This window comes from Anabrus simplex, chromosome 11 (genome assembly GCF_040414725.1).
Source record: "Anabrus simplex isolate iqAnaSimp1 chromosome 11, ASM4041472v1, whole genome shotgun sequence".
In the NCBI taxonomy this organism is placed as follows: domain Eukaryota; kingdom Metazoa; phylum Arthropoda; class Insecta; order Orthoptera; family Tettigoniidae; genus Anabrus; species Anabrus simplex.
Genome location: NC_090275.1, coordinates 88019479 through 88041164, shown reverse-complemented (window position 1 = coordinate 88041164; position 21686 = coordinate 88019479). Strand labels below are relative to the sequence as shown.

At 38.0% G+C, this 21686-nt stretch overlaps 1 protein-coding gene across 1 annotated transcript in view; it reads right to left on the bottom strand.

Moving 5' to 3' along the window:
* The window catches only part of LOC136883498 (fatty acid synthase), a 703772-nt gene that overhangs the window by 141580 nt on the left and 540506 nt on the right, over positions 1-21686 (bottom strand). The window contains exons 27-28 of the mRNA XM_067155848.2: positions 18617-18800; positions 4681-4826 (exon numbers count right to left, since the gene is read on the bottom strand). Coding sequence (XP_067011949.2) covers positions 4681-4826; positions 18617-18800 — 330 coding nt within the window. The remainder of the gene's footprint in view (positions 1-4680; positions 4827-18616; positions 18801-21686) is intronic.

The window sequence follows — 21686 nt, the reverse complement described above, 5'->3', positions numbered from 1 at the left end:
TCTACAAATGGACTGCAGGCGATCTGTTCCTCCAATGTCCCCTGAATAGTCAAGTAACGTTTTGCTGCCTCTCCCAGTAGAACTGGAGCTTTAATGTGGGAAGTTTATATTAGAATTAATCAATCCCAATTATTTTACATCCGTTTCTCCCTAGCCTTCAATGAGCTTATGCTGGACAGAGGCAATGAAACTGAAGGTGGAGGAAAAGGGATTCATATGAGAAGATGCCCAAGATTGTATGAAGATAGGAAGAAGTGGTGAACGCTTGTATACTACACACAGAAAACTGGAGTTGAAAATGATGATGATGATAAAGGCAATGATGATGCGACATATAAGTTTGTTTATAAGAGTTAAAGGGAGGTAAACTCAGGGAAACGGGGTGGACTTGGGAGTGCAAATGACAGTATAGGAAGCATGAAGTTAAGTAAGGATGACATAAAATTGTTAATGGGGCTGGAACATGTACAACTGTGTGATTTTCCTTAAATTTTTATTTTAAGACACACTTGTATTGCCTAAGGTGGACCAATTATATAGTTTTTCTAGCTGTAGTACCCGTCATTGATGGGACAATCATATAGCATGTGTAAAGTTCTCTAACTCCCCAGTTACTTTCCACCAATATTCAGGCAGGCTGTTTTACTTGGGATGTAGCAGTATTCCCATCTATCGGAGATGAGTGGTAGCAAAAGAGACAAATCAAGTCACAACAATGGTAAATGTAATGTTCCCCATGTTGTAGGCATTCACATTTAGTTTTCTTCTGACTCTACGATATTAGGACATATAATGCAAAGGGAGTCGTCCTTTTTCTCATGACTCCCTCGTTTTATCTTGAACCGATCGTTTCTTTATGAATTTTTTCTCATTTTTTATAATCATCTTCACAATTTTCCTCGTTGATGTGCACAAATGACCATGCTGGTTTACACCTTAAGACAATCATGATGAAAACCATTGCGAGTTAACACGATTAAACAATATTTCAGGATTAACAATGCTCGGTGTGGATATGGACCAAGCAACGAAAGTCTAAATTCATAAATTCTGTTATCTTAGTCGGCACGGTAAAACTGTGTAAGACATAAATGATCGAAATTGTATTCTCTATAAATTTCGTTATGTAGTACTTATCAACAGGACCAATAACACAGTTATTCAAAAATTAAATTTTAGGCACCTTGCCCTGAACTACCAAATCATCCAATATAAATAAAAGTATTTAGAGCCTAGACTGTAGTGCCTCATTTCCCACTTTACAATCCGATTTTCATTAAATTCTCTTCAGCCATTTTCTCGTGATGCGCATATGTACGTACAGACAGACAGACAGACAGACAGACAGACAGACAGACAGACAGACAGACAGACATGGTGGAGAATTAAAAAGTGCATTTCCTTGTTACAGAGGATATGACCGATACAGAAATATCACTCCTGTTAAATTCTGAGCGATGTAGGCCTACAGGCAAAACTCTTATTATTTATTTATTTATTTATTTACATAGTTTACGCCAACATTGGAGCACTTAAATCAAACCCAAATGCATTTATGTTAACAAAGAATTAACTGAAGATTTAGCTTGCATCATCTTCTTCCTTTCCCAAAACCTCTTCATTCTGGCTGACCTTTCTTCATCAGATATGACATATTGTTTGTGTTAGACAGTTTTTAATGACAATCTTATTTGTTTGTTCTTGAGAATCCTTTTTTCTTCTCTATTTTCAATTTGCTTCATTGTAATATTCAGCTCTTCTAAATCATTCTGAACTTCTTTAAACCAATTATTTTTTGTTTTACTTTTCCAAAAGTAATTATTATAATTTATATATATATTGTCATCGTCGGCTGAAAATCATATCCGAGTAAACATATTCTTCAGCAGTTTACATTTTCATACTCGCAATGCTTTGTGAATATGTTTCACATGATTTAGTAGCCCATTCTTGGAATGAAACATACGTCCACAGAGATCACATAGAATGGCTAGGGGAGGGTGGGGCTGAGCTTGACGGAGCTTCCGTGCTTGTTATTTATCCTCTTCACATCATTGTCGTTCCTCTTCACACACCGTAGCTGATGTAGAAACAGTATGATGCCAAAGTGTACAATTCTCAGCAAGCAGATCCTGGGATTGAGTGTTAATTCAAGCTCTTTTCAAAGTATGCTTTAGCTGATCCTTGAAATGCCACAAAGGGGCTCCATTAAATCTTGTGCCAGAGCAGAGTTCACCATACAGGAGTTGATGAGGAAGCCTGGTTTCACTCGTGTGATGGTCGTGCGCTATCCATCTGAGATGATGGCCTATGGTGGTAGCCTCAATGCTTATCGCATGTGCTTTCTCATGAACTGCAAGGTTGGTGACACGGTCCTCCCATTTGATGTTCAAGATGTTCAAGTTTTTGCAGATGGAAAGGCTCTAGCTTTTTGATATCCTGACAGTAGAGGGCCCAAGTTTCACAAGCATATAGCAATGTTGATATGACAACAGCATGGTAAACCATGATCTTGGCAGGCATTATAAGGTCCTTCCTTATTCATGAAGACACAATGGGATAAATGTGCAAATGCTGAGTGGGCAGCACCAATTATTTTATCCACATCTTGTGAGCAGTTAGCATTTGTTGAGAGGATACTTCCTAGATAATAAAAAAGTGGTCAACCTGCTCCAGTGGAGTATCCGCAATAGAGATAGTGAAAGCTGGGAGGTCCGACCCAGATGCAGGCTGTGCAAATACTTTGGTTTTCTGAACATTAATGGAGAGACCAAAACGATTGCAAGCACTCTTGAAACAACTGACCGGCTGTTGTAGTTCATCAGGTGTACGAGCAGATGCAGCAGCTACCGAATGTTGTAGTTCATCAGGTGTACGAGCAGATGCAGCAGCATAATCCGCATATTGCAATTCGGTAACGGAGGAAATCTTAGTAAGCTTTTGGGAATGAAGTCTAGCCAGATTGAACAGCCCCCATTGAAGCGATATATGACCTTTACAACTTGGTTGTCTGTAGATGTTCCATATAACATGCAGCCAGATAAAGAGCGAATAGTGTTGGAGCAAGCATACATCCCTGTTTCAATCCATGAATGATGGGAAATGGATCAGAGATAATATTTTGAGGAGTGATTTGCCCCGATGTGTCATCATCAAGAGCCTTGACCGATCTACAAAATGCTGTGACAGCCAAAGTGTTTCAGTACAGTCCACATAGCTGGTCTCGGGACTGTGTCGATAGCCTTTTCCAGGTAATAGAACACTTGGTATAAAGAAGTCTGTTGCTCTCTGCATTTTTCCTGGATTCGCCTTGCACAGAAGATCATATCTGTTGCACATCTTTACGTTCAAAAACCCGCATTGCGGCTCGGGTAGGATCCTCTCGGAAATAATCTGCAGGCGATTAAGCAAACTTTTAGCAAGAGTTTTACCCGCTATAGATAGCAATGATATACCCTAATAGCTGCCACAAACACTACAATCACCTGTTTTAAAAAGAGTAATGATAGTGACAATTTTAAGGTCGCCAGGTATTTCACAGGTTTCCCATATTAAGAGGATAAGCATAATGAAGTCTATTCTTTAGAGGTAGGCCTCTGCTTTGAATCCATCCCAGAGGAATGTTATCTGGGTCAGGAGCCTTGCCAGTATTGAATTCCTTGAATATTGGTGGGAGAGCCATCCATGGTTGTTCAGGATGTAGAGGCACATCATTGAAAAAGTCTTCAACTGCATTTGAACTCCGATTGAGAAGAGTGGAGAAATATTCTTTCCAACGCTCTAAGATGTCTCGACTATCAGTAATAGTGGTTGCATTATCAGCAGCTTTGAGTGTCGCGGAGGAGGAACGAGTTGGTTCATATAACTCTTATTCCTGCATAGAAGTTATGCAGGTCTCGGGCATCAGACATACTCTGCAGTTCCTGAGCTTTCTGCTGCCACCAGTTGTTCTTTATCTCTCTTATTTGCCCCTGACATTTACACTTGAATTCGAGAAAGTGTGCATTCTTTGCATCTGAATTTGGATGAGAGCTATTACAAGGATATTATGGATGCACAATTTTTTTCATGGAACTGGAATGTTTACCATAGAGAGAGGTTTGGAACGATAGGAGGGGAAGCATTCATACTGGTGAAAGAAGAATCTGTATGCTATGAAAAAGTTTAGTAAGAGAAATATAAAATTCTAGGTGTAAGAATTATCTCTAAAGATAACGATAATCAACATTTTTTGGGGTGTACAGACCTAGCAAGGCTGGCACTGACACTACTGCAGAACTTGGTCATTAGGCCCTAATGATCAGGAAGATAACTATCGAAATGAGAAGGAGGTGAAGGAAATTACCATTTGAAGATTGAGGGAAAAGGGAATCATACAAGAGGACAGGGGTTTTGAAGCCTTGACCTCAGCTTTGAATGCTCCAGTATCACTGAGTTGGAAGGAAATGAAATGTGATGGCCTTCAGTGTCCAGAGGCCCTAAAATTTATCAACAATAACATTACATTGAGTATTGTTGTTAGCAAAGGTGTACTTTATCTTGTCTTGTCCCACTCATCTTTAGCAGATGACATTACTGCTGCAATTATACAAAAACTAACCCATCAATGATGGGTAAGACAGCTAGTCTGAACTACATAGGGAAAGCAGCTGCTTGGAACAGTATTTAGTTTTGTCTTACCTGTAACAATATAGCTCAGTTCTTCATTGCAGTAATATCGTGGCCTTGCCTTCATGATTTTCAGAGTTGGAATAGCCAGTTTGTCGTCTTCTTCGTCTCTTATTTTGATCAGTACTTTGCCCATGTGTTTTCCAGCTGCCATGAATCTGCACAGATGAAGCATATACTAATGATCACTCCTACTACACTGCTATAAATATATATTGTATTTACTGTATGACATTACAACAAGATCTTACGTATGTAAATGAAAGACACAACATAATATAACACAAGACAAATTCTCAGCCATTACATGTTCGCTTGTTACACACGATGGATGTGTGGAACGAAGCCAGTTCGTATGAAGATCTTCGATATCTCAGTAGACTGGGAGGTCTTGATAATGCAAAATTTTCTTGTACTCCCTCACAAAGGCAATTTCTCCATCACAGCGCTGGTGAAGCTATATGACTCAGAATAGAGAGAAAGTGGATTGGGTTTGATCTTATGGTGCCTGTAATACTGCACATTGACTCATTTAACTGCCTATGAGTACTGTTAAGCCAAACCAAGAGAGCAGTACTCAGCAGTGGAATATACAAGACCTAATGCTGAGGACTGCAGTGTGGTTGCAGAGGAACCCTATGAAGTACCACTTACTTGTGCAAGATATTGTTCCTAGTAAGAAGTATGGCAGCTAATTCAGAGAAATGCTCCTAAAATGAAAAAGTCCTATTAAGATTACACCAAGATATTTTGGGTATCTGTTGTGATTAGATGTCTGTTTTCAAAGTAAACATTGAGTTTGCTGTTTGTAAGTCTGTTATTCAAATGGTAAACTGACACTCATATATTAGATGCAATGGGCCAGAGACTCCACTTGCCAAAATTTTCTCCCATGATAGCCGAAGCATTTATAAAAAATGAACTGTTTGCTATGAGCTAACAACCAGAGAGACGTCCCTTCCTTCTTCTGTTTTTCCCTATTTGAATAAATCAAAATTATAGCATTTAAAATCCAAAATGTAGGTAGCATGGACTTCCATGTTCTGTTAAATTACTATTAACTTTTTTTTTCTTTTGGGCTTGAACCATGGTGGTGTTTTTGTACCTTATTTATAGTCTGCCAACATTTTGAACAATGACCATAAAAAATGGATATGATATCCAAATAATTAAAAACTAATTTTAAATCGTACATACATACGTACATCTTCATTACAGACTGTTACGCCTTTCTTCCAGTCTGCAAACCTCTGTGAATGTAACATCCCTCAACACAATCCATTGTTTGTAACTAGTTCTGTGGCCTCATTTATCTATAACATTTATCTTTAAATTGTTACAAATTGAGTCTAATCATTGTCATCTTGGTCTCCCTCTATATCTCTTACCCTCAATAACATAGTCCATTACTCTCCTAGGTAACCTATCCTCTTCCATTCACCTCACTGAAGCCAGTTTATATGTACAGCATCATCCATCAAGTTCATCACTAACTTAGCCTTTATCTTCTTATTCCGAGTGCCCTGCTGCCATAGTTCCCACCTGTTTGTACCAGCAATCATTCTCGCCACTTCCATGTCTCACAACTAACTATTTTTTATTTTCCACCTTGTATCGACAAGGTGGAAAATAAAAAATACTTAGTTATGAAATCTGTTAAAGTGCGATATGAACCATGAAGTTGATTTAATGTAATATTTTCATGTCTGTTATGAATAAGATATCCTGAGTCCACTCAGCTCTCACTCCCATAAAGCAAATTTAGTCTGAAAGCAGACTTGTGTAAAGATAGTTTTGTACAGGAGCTGACTGCTTTCTTACAGAATACTGCTGATCACAACCGTGAGCTCACTTTACTGCACCTTGATTCAATAATAATCTACCCTTAATCCCATAGTACCCCAGTATAGCAAACATATTTTCCTCGGTACACCATCATATTAAATCTGTCCTAAATACTTAATGATCTACCTATTCCAGCTTTATATTTGCAATCTGACATTCAATTCTCTTAGATTTCTTACCTACTGACATCAATTTAGTCTTGGAAAGGCTAATTTTCATATCATACTAATTGCAGCTATTTTTAAGTTCCAAGATATCAGACTGCACGCATTCAGCACAATCTGCCATTAAGACCAAGTTGTCACCATAGATCAAACTGCTTAATACATGTTCACCTAATTAAATCCCACCCTGCCACTTACAATCTTTCAGTAGATGATCCATGTAAACTATGAACAACAAAGGTGAAAGGCAACAGCTTTGTCTAACACCTGTATGTATCTTGAACCAAGAACTCATTCTACCATAAATTCTCACTGCAGCCCGACTGTCAACATAAATGCCTTTGATTGCTTTTAATAATCTACCTTTAATCCGATAGTCCCCCAGTATAGCAAACATATTTACCTCGGTACCCCATCATATGCCTCCTCTGGATCTACAAAACATAAACATATCCAACTGCCCATTCCTCTTGTAGCATTTTTCATTTATTTGGCACATACTGAAAGTCTGATCCTGACAGCTACTCTGTGGTATGAAACCACACTGGTTTTCAGCCAACTTCCTGTCAACCACTCACACACCCTTACTTCCAAAATCCCAGCGAACACCTTGCCTCCTATATTGATCAATGAAATACCTCGATAGTTGTTGCAATTCTTCCTGTTCCCTTGCTTATAGATAGGTGCATTTACTGCTTTTGTCCAATCAGAAGACACCTTATTAACATTCCATGCTAATCTTATTACTCTACAAAACCATGTATGTATGTTTTAAAATTCTTATGTCTTTTCTTCTAATTTAATGTATTTACAACATTTGACGTTGATGGACACATTGGATTAATAAAAACTCTACAATGAAATGAGATTTACTTGTTCTTGAAGATTTTTGACACTTAACAAAATCAGAAGTAAAAGAATTGAGTCAAACTGGTAACATATTTGATGTTTGAATGTTCAAATATTCATGTGTTAAGTGCACTTGTTAGCACTAGAGCGCAGTATTAGCCAGGCAGCCCTGTCTGTTAGCAGCTTGACATGCTGAGAGTAGACTTCCGGCAAGGTTATGAGGAAGACATGGCGTGACATGCAACAGACATGTGGTCGGACAAATCTAACTCCACATCCATGTAGATCAAGGGATTTTGTATATGGAGTTTATATCATGTGTTGTAATTAATGTTCAGTTTGTACATAGCGTGTTATTTACATTATATTTCATACATATGATTATTTTTGATCCAAATGATGTGCAACCAGCCCACCTCATGCATGGCAACCCACGTACAGTCTACTTCATCAGTAAATCACAAAAACAAAACATTTCATTTTGATATGAAACTGCAAAGGTTAAGTTTCTGCTACTCAAGGTGATTGCTGCTGCTGTTGTTGCTAAATGAAAGATCTTTGATGCATTTGATTAACTTTTTTTGGCTCCCAATAAAATTGTGCTATTTCTTCTTCTTCTCTAGTAGTCAATTCTAAGACTGGTTTGCAGTGGTTGTCACTATTCTCCTCCACTTCTGCCTGTCCTTGGCCAGCCTCTTCAGCTCTACTTAGGAGAAACAGTCCAGGTCCCTGTTGATTTGGTCGATGTACTCGAGTCTACAGTCTGGGTCTGCCCCTTGCATTGGCGCCATCAATGGCAACCTCAAGTACAGTAGGTCCCTCTGTAAGCAGATGGTGGATCTCTTCACTGGTAACCTTGTCTACCCACGGTATCTTGAGGATCCTATGGTGGCATTACATCTTGCTGCTGATGATGATGCTTGTTGTTTAAATTGAACCAAGAGTCCACATTTCACTGTCGTAAGCAACGCACTCCAAAGGATGTCTTGAGGAGCTGCTTACTTAGGCCCAGGTCAGTGTCGTTAGAAGCAAAGAGGTTTTGTTTTCTTGTAGACATGATATGGGCTTTTGGGCTTATGCCCTGTCAAGAAAACAAGGTGAAACTCTTTACGTTTTGTAAACAACCTTGCTCCATCCCTTCAGAAGAACTGACTTCCCATATCCTTATTTATTTGTTCTTTTATGCCAGTCTTGGACTGATTTCTCCCCTGTTTGTGATAATAAATGTGTTTCATTCTAATTAACCCTATATCTGCATTATTTTGTTATTTTTGGGACGTGCTTCTTTCAGTCTGTTTATAAGTCTAACAGACCTGCATTCAGCTCCTGGCAATTTTCTTAGCCAGTTTTGACCGATGAAATGAAAACAGGCTGTGTAAGTAAGTTTGTTGATGGTAAAAGAACAAATAAATAAAGATATGGGAAGTCAATTACTCATGTACATGATGTTCAACAATGGTCCATTCAAAGGGAGTGTTACACAACCTCATATTTCTTTTGTATACTTCAAGAAAGCACAGTAGGGGAATCTGTTTAGTAATATAATATTTCTCTCACCACACAGTGAGCACAGCGCTTAAGATCAGATTCCAAAATATTTCTTTCTCGAAATAGGAAAAATAATCATCCCGAGGTACATTATCAGAATCTACACACTCACCTTTTTTTTTTTTATCAATCCCCATGGAGATTAAATCCCCAATAAAGTCAAAGATGCCAGTGAAATCAAGGTCGGCTGATAAGAACAGACATGGAACACAAAAGAGTAAAGAAAAGGGTCTCCATAGTAACAAGAAATAAATAAACAAGCGGCAGAAAGGCGTAAAATGAGGTTAAAATCTATATATATAAAATAAGAGTTTTGTCAGTACATTGCTCAGAATTTGAAAAGAATGGTATTTCTGAATCGGTCATGTCCATAGTAACAAGAAAATGTACTTTTTACTTTTCCGTAATTTCTGTCTGTCTGTCTGTCTGTCTATCTGTCTGTCTGTATGTATGTACACGCATCATGAGAAAACGGCTGAAGAGAATTTGATGAAAATCGGTATGTAAAGTCAGGGGATGAGCCGCTAAAATCTAGGCTATAAATAATTTTATTCACGCTGAGTGAAATGGTAGTTTAGGGGAAGGCCTTAAATTTAATTGTCGAATATTTCTATTATTAGCGGTCCTATCGATAAATACTGTTGTGATTATTGGGATTCTATTATTTGGACTTGGAAAATGGCGATGAAATTGTATATATGTAATGTATTTGTTCATTTGTTTTCCCTTTTTTCTCTTCTCGGTATGTGAATTTTGGAATTGTTTAATTTGTTTGATGTTAATATGATTTTAAAATTATTCAATCGTCATGGTAATTCTGGTGCATACTGTACCACACGCGCCACATCGGCGTGGGAGATTTCCGATTTCGTAAAGTTGCATCAATTTCGTAATTTCTCGAGGATTCCCAAATGTTCTTGGTCAGCACTAATTTCTGTGCTCCAATTGGAGAAAATAAAAGTGAATGTGATTGGTAGGTGAAGGAAAAGATCGGACGCTCATTGGCCATTTGTGAGATTTCCTAATTTCCGGAGAGAAGCGTTGTCGCTAGAGCCTGGCTCTGCGACGGCGTCTTTTCTGTTTGACCAGTAAAGGGAACGGTCACCTCCTAAGGTATGGGTCTTCTTGACCCCGCCATCCGGTAAGCACTTTATTATTTTTCATTTTTCTGGTATTCAGTTTCAAATGTGTTTCATTTAATTTTCTTTGCCGGGGCGTACCCGTGTTTCCTTTAGCTACCGAATTTAATTAATATGACTTAGCCATTTGCAAAGAGACAGTTCCCATTTTGTTGTTCTGGTAAATTAAATTTTATACGCCGTTCGATGTAACCACTAAATGTAAATTTCTCCTCGGGACTGGCTCGTTCTTTCTGCTTCATCGTGGAGTATTCCCCTTTAGGTCCGGTACCCTTTCTCAGAAGTGTTTTTGAGGGGGCTACCCACTGAAGGCGCTCTGCTCCATGATTATATTTTAAACTTTATTTCCTTACATGTACATCTTCACTTTAATGTAAATTTACCTTTCTCTTACTTCTTTCAAACTGCTTTGGTTTTTAAAAGTATCGCCACAAACAGTGGAACATCATGTGCAATGTTCCGGTGAAAAATTACATAACTTATATCTAACCGAGGTATACTGTAATAACAACTGTAACAATGTGGTCAACTTTTAATGATGTACTTGTTATTGTTTTATATTTGAATTTGCATCGAAATTGTTAAGTAAAGTAAGTTTAGGATTACATTGACTTCGCTTCTTCAGTATTACCAATACCTTCCACTCCCTGGATATGGTTCCCAGCCGCTTCCCTGTTATCCTTTCGTAGCTGTCATGTTGGTTATCCTGTTCATTTTAGTTTCTGTGGTTAAAGTGTTTATAATTTAATTTCGTACATGTTGATATGCCTCGTATAGTGTACATATTTGGTAAATACACAACGGTAGCAAATATTTTCTCTTTATTATTTCTGTAACTTGTAACCCCAAGGGGGGTTGCAGTATGCATACTGTAATCCTAAACTTTACTTAACAATTTCGATGCAAATTCAAATATAAAACAATAACAAGTACACCATTAAAATTTGACAACATTATTACAGCTATTATTACAGTATACCTCGAGGTTAGATATAAGTTATGTAATTTTTCACTGGAACATTGCACATGATGTTCCACTGTTTGTGGCGATACTTTTAAAAACCAAAGCAGTTTGAAAGAAGTAAGAGAAAGGTAAATTTACATTAAAGTGAAGATGTACATGTAAGGAAATAACGTTTAAAATATAATCATGGAGCAGAGCGCCTTCAGTGGGTAGCCCCCTCAAAAACACTTCTGAGAAAGGGTACCGGACCTAAAGGGGAATACTCCACGATGAAGGAGAAAGAACGAGCCAGTCCCGAGGAGAAATTTACATTTAGTGGTTACATCGAACGGCGTATAAAATTTAATTTACCAGAACAACAAAATGGGAACTGTCTCTTTGCAAATGGCTAAGTCATATTAATTAAATTCGGTAGCTAAAGGAAACACGGGTACGCTCCGGCAAAGAAAATTAAATGAAACACATTTGAAACTGAATACCAGAAAAATGAAAAATAATAAAGGGCTTACCGGATGGCGGGGCCAAGAAGACCCATACCTTAGGAGGTGACCGTTCCCTTCACTGGTCAAACAGAAAAGACGCCGTCGCAGAGCCAGGCTCTAGCGACAACGCTTCTCTCCGGAAATTAGGAAATCTCACAAATGGCCAATGAGCGTCCGATCTTTTCCTTCACCTACAAATCACATTCACTTTTATTTTCTCCAATTGGAGCACAGAAATTAGTGCTGACCAAGAACATTTGGGAATCCTCGAGAAATTACGAAATTGATGCAACTTTACGAAATCGGAAATCTCCCACGCCGATGTGGCGTGTGTGGTACAGTATGCACCAGAATTTATATATTTATATAGAATTCAATTTCCAATCATTTATGTCTTATACATTTTTACAGTACCGGCTCTGATAACACAGATTTTAATGAATTTGTATTTTTGTTGCTAGGTCCATATCAACGCCAAGCCATGAGAAAATGGGTTAACAGAATTTAATGAAAACCGCTGTATAGAGTCGGGGAATAAGAAACTACAGTCTAGGCTATAAATAATTTTATTTTCCCGAGATGAAATGGTAGTTTCGGGGAAGGCGCCTAAAATTTAATTTTTAAATACCAGTACCTATATTATTATTATTATTATTATTATTATTATTATTATTATTATTATTATTAAAGCGTCTTTATTGTGGCAAAGTTAGGGCTCCCGGCCCTTTCTTACACTTAACCACTTCATGTATATACAATGTATATTTTACATAAAATTTAAACATATGAAATCTTTACAACCTAAAGTATAACTAAAGCAACTTAAGTATCACTAACTAAACTAAGGTGAGTAAAGTATAACTAAATTATATACAGGAACACATTGCAATAAACAACCATATTCACTCTCATTCATGCATCCCATTCACACTCAAGAAAGACTGGAAGTGCTTAAAAGATGACGCTGGCAAAGGATTTTAAATTTTGTCTTAGATTTAGCTTCCCTGATGTCATTGGGGAGTTCATTCCACCAGCTCGTGGCGGTGATAGTGAACGATCTATTGTAGGTTGCGGTTCGATGCACAGGAATTTCTAGCGTACAGCCTGACCAGGTATTGAACAGGTGCAGGGAACTAAGGTAGCGAAATCTGGTGGATAGGTAAGGAGGAGTGTTTTCAGAAAGCACTTGATACACCAAAGTAGTTGCGTGGAGTCTACGTCTGTCATTCAGTCGTAACCAAGATAATTGTGTATAGAATGGGGATACATGGGCATATGGTTGTATGTCGAATGCATACCTGATGCATGCATTTTGGGCACGTTGCAGTCTCATGGTTTGCTCGTTATTGATATCAATAAAAACTGTATCACAGTATTCGAGAATTGGAAACAAGAGTGATTGAATGAGCTTTATTTTCAAGGACCGAGGAAATATATTTTTAAACCGCTTCAGAGGATGCAGGCTTTGATATACCTTTTGGCACACTTTCATCACATGTTGCGACCAGTTCAATGTTTCGCTTATAGCCACACCAAGATTCATAACTGTTTCACAAAATGGAATAATGGTATTGTTTAGTGCTACAGGAGGAATTTCGTATTGTTTTAAGACGTGTAAGTTTTTTGAAGTACCAATGATTATTGCTTGCGTTTTAAGAGGATTAATTTTGAGATTGTTACTCAATGCAAAATTACTTATGAGACTTAAATCAGCATTAACTTTTTCTACAGCACTCTGAATTTTATCAGTTCTTGAGTGGTAGTAGATCTGCAGATCATCAGCATAAAGATGATACTTGCAATGTGTAATCGATTTGGCAACATCGTGTAAGTAAATTGCAAACAGCAATGGTCCAAATACAGACCCTTGGGGGACACCGAGGGGTTTGTTAAGCCACTCAGATCTGCTATTATTTACTTTGACACACTGACGGCGATTTTTGAGGTACGAACTGAAAAAGTTTATTGCCGTCTTGCTGAAATTTAATGAATCCAATTTTGAAAGTAGCAGTTGAGGAACAACAGTATCAAAAGCACTAGAAAAATCAAGTAGAACCAGTACAGTCGCTTGTCGAGTGTCCATTGCCTGTCGGATATCATCAGTTACTTTCAGTAGGGCAGTCGTTGTGCTGTGTCCTTTCTTGAAACCAGATTGGTAAGGGTCAAGCAGTGAGAAGTTAGTCAAGTAAGTGAGGACTTGTTCGTGTACCAAGCGTTCTAGTACTTTGGAAAGGGGTGGGAGAATGGATATAGGGCGATAATCTGATGGTAAACTAGGAGAATTCTTCTTAGGAATAGGAATGACGATACCGTGCTTCCACACAGTTGGGAATACTCCCTGTACAAGGCAATGATTAAATATATGCGTCAGAATAGGTAATATGGCACCAATAATATTTTTTATGAAAGATAATGGTATGTCGTCATTACCGGGAGCATCAGACTTGAGGGAGTAAATTACACGCTTCACATCGTTCGCCCCAACTTTTTTGAAAGTGAATTTTACTTGTTTTACTCGGGAATGAGCATTTATGGCGTTAATATCATCATTAGTTAGGTCATCAACTGGTTGATTATTATTATTGTTATCATTATTAGGATAGTTAGCATCATAGTCATTATTGTCAGTAATATCATTATTAGTGTATGCTGCTTTCGTAAAATGAGAATTTAGATCATCAAGTGGTATACTGGGTGTCTGCATGGTCAGGCTGCGACCTATACCCATCTGATGCAAATGTTTCCATATTAGTGCTGAATTTCGTCTGTTTGTTATCTCTTGAATATATTTATACTTGCTGTTACGAATTAATTTATTAACTTGATTTCGGAGAATACGGTAATTTTCGAAATCACTAGTGCTTTCAGTTCGCCTAAATCGCCTATACCAAGCATCACGATTTGCCATGACCGACTTAATTTCATTTGTTAGCCAAGGAGACGAAGGGTGAGAAACTCGAATTTGCTTCTTCGGAGCGTGTTTGTCATACAGTCCTAATATTAAAGAGTTCAGTCTGTCAACCTTATCATCAATGTCATTAGTCAGTAGAATGTCATTCCACGGCAATTGATATGCTTCATTTCGTATTATCTCAGTATTAAAATGCTTGAAGTCTCTTCGCATTATGTTCCTGGTTTTGTACTTTGGTGCCTTGAGAGAGTAACATAAGTATATGAGATCGTGGGTCGAAATACCTGGTACAGCAAGCTGTCCATGTTTTACCACTTTCTGCGGATTGTTTGTTATAATAAGGTCAATCAGTGTGTGAGACGTGTGGTTTATTCTGTGAACATGGTTAGTCGCGTCTAGTGTCAGTATATTGTAATCCATGCCATGGAATAAGTTTTGTAAGTATGTTGATTCGTTACTTGTAACTAGGAGATTAGTATTGAAGTCACCAAGAATGATTATGTTTTCGTACAGCGGAGTTAACTTCGATAATGCCACTTCTAGGTCAGATATATGTTGTATGTCCGGCGCCTTGTATACCACTCCGATCAGTAGTTTTTGATTATTAACCAAGAGTTCAACAAACATGAATTCAGGTCGAAATGGAGTCTTAGGATCTGAGGTCATAATTATTTTACTTTTTAAGTCGCTACGGCAATATATAGCGCAACCGCCCCCTACACGATTTAAACGATCTAGGCGATGTAACGTCATGTTATTCAGCTTTACGAGATCAGATTTGAGTGACTGCTGTAACCATGTCTCTGTTACACAAATACAATGCAAGTTACTGTTACTAAATAGAGCCTGTATTTCGTCAAAGTGACAAAGAAGCGATTGTGCATTGATATGACAACACTGAAAATATTGTTGGTGGGGAGCTAACATTTCCTTAAGAATGTCTCCTGCCACAGCTGGTGAAGGGGAAGGTAAGGGTGAAGGCGGACGACAATGAAGAGGGATAGTGTCAATGACATCACGGACATGCTGTTCGGTATAAATAATTGACTCATTTACGTTAGCCATTGTCAACAGAAAAATTCAAACTACTCACCCTAGTTGTTTCATAAGCACCTCCAGAAATATTTACACAATCACTCTCACACACACTATCACATTCACATACACAAACATTATACGCTATTATATCACTCATTGTTTTTCCTAGTCAATCTCGTCGCTCACATAAGGCTTATTAATTGTGCCATGCTGCTAACAAACATTTTCTGTCCATTGTCTTTCAAAACAACAATGCGGCCGTCGTGTGTCCACACCCGTCGGAGTCCGAAGTGATCACGTGCCCTGTTTAGAATAGTTTTTCTGATACCTGTCAGGGATTCAGTCAGTAGAAGGCTAGTTCCTTTTAACAGCCGCTTGGCCCTCCAAACTCTGTCCCGGTCATGGTAACGCACGAACTTTATAATTATAGGGCGCTTACCCGTAGCAACAACCTGAGCTGTGGTTCGTTTTAGCACTCCTAAACGATTATTGGTGCTATTGAAAAGTACAGTACTACATAACAAAGTTATAGACAATACAATTTCCGATCATTTATGTTTCATTCAGTTTTACTGTATGAAGACTATGATAAGAGTGGTATTTCAGAATGCCTACAATATCCAAAGCGCATAACACTGATCAACAATAACTTTACATTGACCATTGTTTGTTGTGATGTTCTTCGTTTCTTATGCTGCCGCTCAACTCCGATAGATGGGATTACTACTGCATACCGAGTATAACAGCCTGACTGAACATTGGCGGGAAATAGCTGGGGAGTTGGAAAACTTTCTTCTTTAGCATGCCATTCCTCTGGTTCATACATTTTCTGATACTGCAGGTACGTAACACACTGGTTCATCATAGCATTCGAGCTATTCAATCCCTACTCTGAGGCACTGATTGGAATGAGTAGTGTGTATATTTAATGGAATAATGACAGAGGAGTGTTCGCAGTCTGCGACCTGGTTATTCCAGCTCTGGAACTTGGGACTGTTAGATCGGCACCTTAGTACTGTTCGTTGAAAGTGTGCGGTTTTTCATTTGATCGAGTATTTTATATGATAACATTGCTTTCAATCGCTACATTCCTACTGACGTTTTTGTAATGACCTATGTTGAATTCAGTTAGGAAAACCACCAAGTCAGTCTTTCTGAGAATCCCGTAGCGAAGCACGGGTACATCACCTAGTCCAAAATAAACAGATAAATTGGCAAGGAAGGCCAGAAATGAAAGTAAGACAAAATGAGAACAATGATAATAACAAATAATAGCTAGATACTGAAAAGTAGCATAGGCCCGGTAATCACATCACACTCACACATAGAGACCAGCATACCAAATATAAAGTACTAGTCAAGTACAATGGCACGACACACAGTGATAAGAATCGTGCAGCATAAAATGCTTCTGTCAACAGCTCATGAGTTCGATCTGAAAGCACAGATCAGAAACCTAGATTGCCGCAAAAGGGGCATGGCACACCCAGTCCAAACACATAACAATAACAACTTACTTGCTGCGTAACAAGTATTCATATCGTGCAGAAAGATGAACATGAACAATATCAGCAATAAAAACACAATGTAGAGCACGAACTCGAGCTAAGACGTCGAATATTAAAAAAAATTAAAGGTCTCCAACCAAACACAACAAGCAAACCCATCACACACATGAACAATCGGGCCGATGTCACCTTTTGCTCTTAGCCGGAATGAGCACACATAAGCAGACAACGAAAAATAAGTCTGCAACAAGATATAAAAGAAATAACACACAAAACGAGAGACCTCCTTATAAACAGGCTTACTACCTATGGCAAACCAAGAATGATAGGAACAAACATTTCAAACTGTGAATGATAGGAACGAACATTACCTCGAGAAGTAGTCGTAGTTCCGACTTCAAACTCTGAGAGTTGTATAAGATAATATTTAAAACGTTAAGAGACGAAAGCCACATCACAAAAAACCATCTGCATCTTATTATTCTTTCTCACCGTCCGACTGTCAAAGATCACACAAGCAGATAAGATAGAAAAAAATGCTTTGGCGATCCTCATGGCATGAGCTGCTATCTGTCTAAATAGGGATAAATTACACATCGGGCATGGCATACATGAAGCCTAGCAGCCATGACAAACTGACACAAGACATCGCATAAAATGCGGTATCTGAAGTATATGAAAACAAGACAAGCAGGTTACGAGGTGTGGCTCAATGTAACAAACTATGTCTTACCCATACCAGAATACACACAGCACTGTAAACATAATATCTCACTAGAGGTGATCAGAGCAGGATATAGGGTTGCCATACCAGTAACATAATAAGTCAGAACACTTTGATGCAACCAAGTCTGTACAGGTCTTCTCATGCTCCCTATTGCAGAAACAGATTACAGTAAAACCTTGTTAATTCAAAGTTGTTGGGACCCAAAAATTGGACTTCGATTTACGTGATTTCAAATTAACCACCAACTCGTAATTCAGAAATGACAAGCCCTGCCGCGTCACAAAATATTCTAAACCCGTTACTGCATGCAGTTAACCTTGATTCACAGTTTAAACCTTTCAAATGCCATGAGGAAAAAAAGAAAAGAAAAAATATTTCCAAAATGTATCCAACAAAGTGCATTTACAGTATTCAAATAATGCACTTGGATAACTCACTAACAAACATAACCTCACCACAACAGAATGGAAATGAAATGCCTAAAAATGATGGTACATGAAAAAGGGCAACATTTATTATAATCAGGTAATATATCATATGGCTTAAAAACTAAGCAGTGAAACCTTATTTAAGCATGAAGAACTGGCAAGAGACCAAGGGATAGACCAAGGTGAGGTGACTTGACCAGATCAAGAAAGATGGGGGCTAGAGTTGCAGTATATCTGACAGGAATAAAGCTATCTAGACAGACAAGTGGAGGACACTCGCATACACTACATGGATCATTCAGCCCAGAGATTAAATTTTATAAATTGAACTGTTTGCCATCTTACCTGTAGGCCTGCTCTACTTCATCTTCTGAGAAACATGTCCGCATTTTCAAAGGCTTTATAGTTCCAGATTTTAAGGCAGCCGTCATCAACTCATGCAGTTCCAGTACAGAGTCATCTTCAGCAGCTAACATGGTATCAAGCATCACTCCGTGATAGGACTTGTTCTTCATTAGCTGTTCCATATCTAGTGAGAATAAGAATAACTGAGTACAGTGACAGAAAGGTATTAATTTCTTTCATTTACCACTGACCTGCATTTAAAGTTCACAAGTTTGCCCAAGTGGAAGATTCCCTATCAATTGTTTACCTAGTCTTTTCTTACATAATTTCAAAGAAGTTGGAAATTTATCAAACATCTCCCTTGGTAAAATATTCCAACCCCTAACTCCTCTTCCTATAAACAAATATTTGCCCCAATGAATCCTCTTGAATTCCAACTTTATCTTCATATTATGATCTTTCCTACCTTTAAGAGCTCCACTCAGACTTACTTGTCTACTAATGGCATTTCACGCTAGCACCCATTGCTTTTGTTTCGACCTGCAATTCACATCGTGATGCTCAACATTTTGTTTCTTGTTCTATTTTGCATTTTAAATCAATTGTTTATCCTTAAGGTGGCTTATCTTTCAAGCTGGTTTCTTTTTTCCTTTTTCTTTTTATTTATTTTACAATTTGCTTTACGTCACATTGGCACAGATAGGACTTACGGCGACTACAGGATAGGAAAGACCTAGGAATGGGAAGGAAGCGGCCATGGCCTCAATTAAGGTACATCCCCAGCTTCTGCCTGGTATGAAAATGGGAAAACATGGAAAACCATCTTCAGGGCTGCCGACAGTGGGTGTTGAGGTATTAAGTTTGTGAATATTTATGGACTTCTATATTGTGTTTTTCTGTTTTGTTTGGTATCTGGAATTAATTTTATTTGCTGTTGGTTGTTTTAACTTCCTATTCCTGTTCATATTCTGTTAAGTTTTCTTGTGATGTAACATTAAATTTAATGTGGTGTTCCATGGGCCTATTGTGCAATTGTTGCGTGGGCACAGGCAGAACTATTATTGGGCAGTAGGGCTGTCCAAAATCTGAAATTCTGTCAAACTGTAACATTAAGATTTTAATTTCATATATGCATTAATGGTGTAATTTCTGAAGGTCTACTGAATTGATTCGCTTCTCAATTATATGATGTGCATTTTCCTTGCTATTTTGTGAAATCTAATTTCCGTTTGTTCATGCCATATCACTGATCTCTATACCTGGATGGCTGGTAGCTTGGGTAGCAGTAAGCCGAATAGAAGATGACTGGCGTAGTATGATGGCAGCGAGCGCATGGTGCAATAGACCACGAGGAGCGCGCTTGCTTTGTTTATGCCTAGTTCAGTGACGCCAGGCCTCTTGATTGTAGTTCTACGGGTGTTCTGTGCTGTGTTATTGCAAAGTAAATAGTAGTGTATTTTACGAATTTAGGTTCGTTGCCTTGTAGTATACTTGTGGATTACAAGATTCAATTTAAATATGTATGTGTTTACCTGAAATATGAATGAAAAAAAATTCTACGGGGTATTAACATACCGCAGTGTTCAGCTTATGGATGTACAAACAAAACCGATCAGCAGAAGGAGAAATCATTTCATCGGGAAGTTTTATACTGTACATAAGAATCTTCCTAGGGTAGTGTTTTGAGTTTTAGGTTTATTGTATCTTTTTTCGCATATTCCGGGAGCAAAATGGCAATTAATTTTTGTAGGTTTCCTTTCTCGAGACCCGAAGTATGAGGTGGGAGAATTGGGAGCCTTCTAAAACAGCTGTTCTCTGCTCGGATCACTTAGAGGAAGACTGTTTTGATAGAAATGGACAAACTGTACACCTTAGAAGTGATGTACAGCCAACTGTTTTCAATTTTACTGAACATTAACTGCAAGTAAAGATTTACTTATATTTTTTTAATTTCTCATAATTAAACTGACGGTTTTGATGAAATAATTGACGTGACCTTATAACAATCTTAGAAAATGAAGTCTGGAGGAATTCTAGACCTTATTTACATCAATAATAATTATGGGTTTCAGACACTGGAGTGGTGGGAGAAGGGAAAGTGTGGTGGGTGTTTGGGGCTATCCCATTATACTATTCGTGGTATTTGGGACTCTTTTAACTGGTGTTACATATTTCTGATGATGACTATCAATATCGCTTTGCTAGCTGAATTTAATTAAAGAAGTCTGTAATAGTAAATTAAGCTGCAGGTAATGTGGTATATTGACAAGTTTTGAATATTTGCTGGTTTTATAAATGTGTACATTTGCTTCAATGATATTTTAATTTGATAATATGCGCGTTATTTCATGGAAACAGGAAACAGAAATTCATTATCAAGCACCGATTACGATATGTCGAATCTAGGCCTGTATAGTGAGCTACGTTTATAGGTACATCATTTTAAGAATGCATATTTCGTGGCATACATGTATACAATTTACAGCAATGTTTCCAGAAACTGGTTTTCACTCGTATTGTGTTACCGATCGCTAATTGCATGTATTCAGCACCTAAGTTAATATTTGTCGGCCGTTATTATACACTCATGTTTATTGCTATCCCGGAGATTTATTGACCTCGGAATGACGTGTCAGTGATCCCAATGTCCTTATGCTTTGAGTGAACATGTCTCTATATTTTTAATTATTCCAATGCGCCATTAATTGCGACTTAAAATTGACTATATTATCATTGCTTCCCCATAAGGAGAGCTCTAGGTTGGGTACGCCAACATGGCAAACCGCGCGCTCAACTTGGCGTACTTTCTCCTGTAGCGGAGACCTGCCATCAGCGATCCATGTATAGAGATCAGTGTGCCATATACATAGTCTAGTTTTTTGTTTTCCCTTTTCTTTATTATGTCATGTAATCCACTGTTTGTTGCTTTTGATTACTTGAAGTAAGATAAGGCCAACAATGAATTGTTAGTTGATCTCCAGAAGTGATTGGATGTGTTTGATATGGGTCCTATTATCTTACAACTTTGCTGTCATTATGTGGATATTGTCTTGTAGTGATATTTTATTTT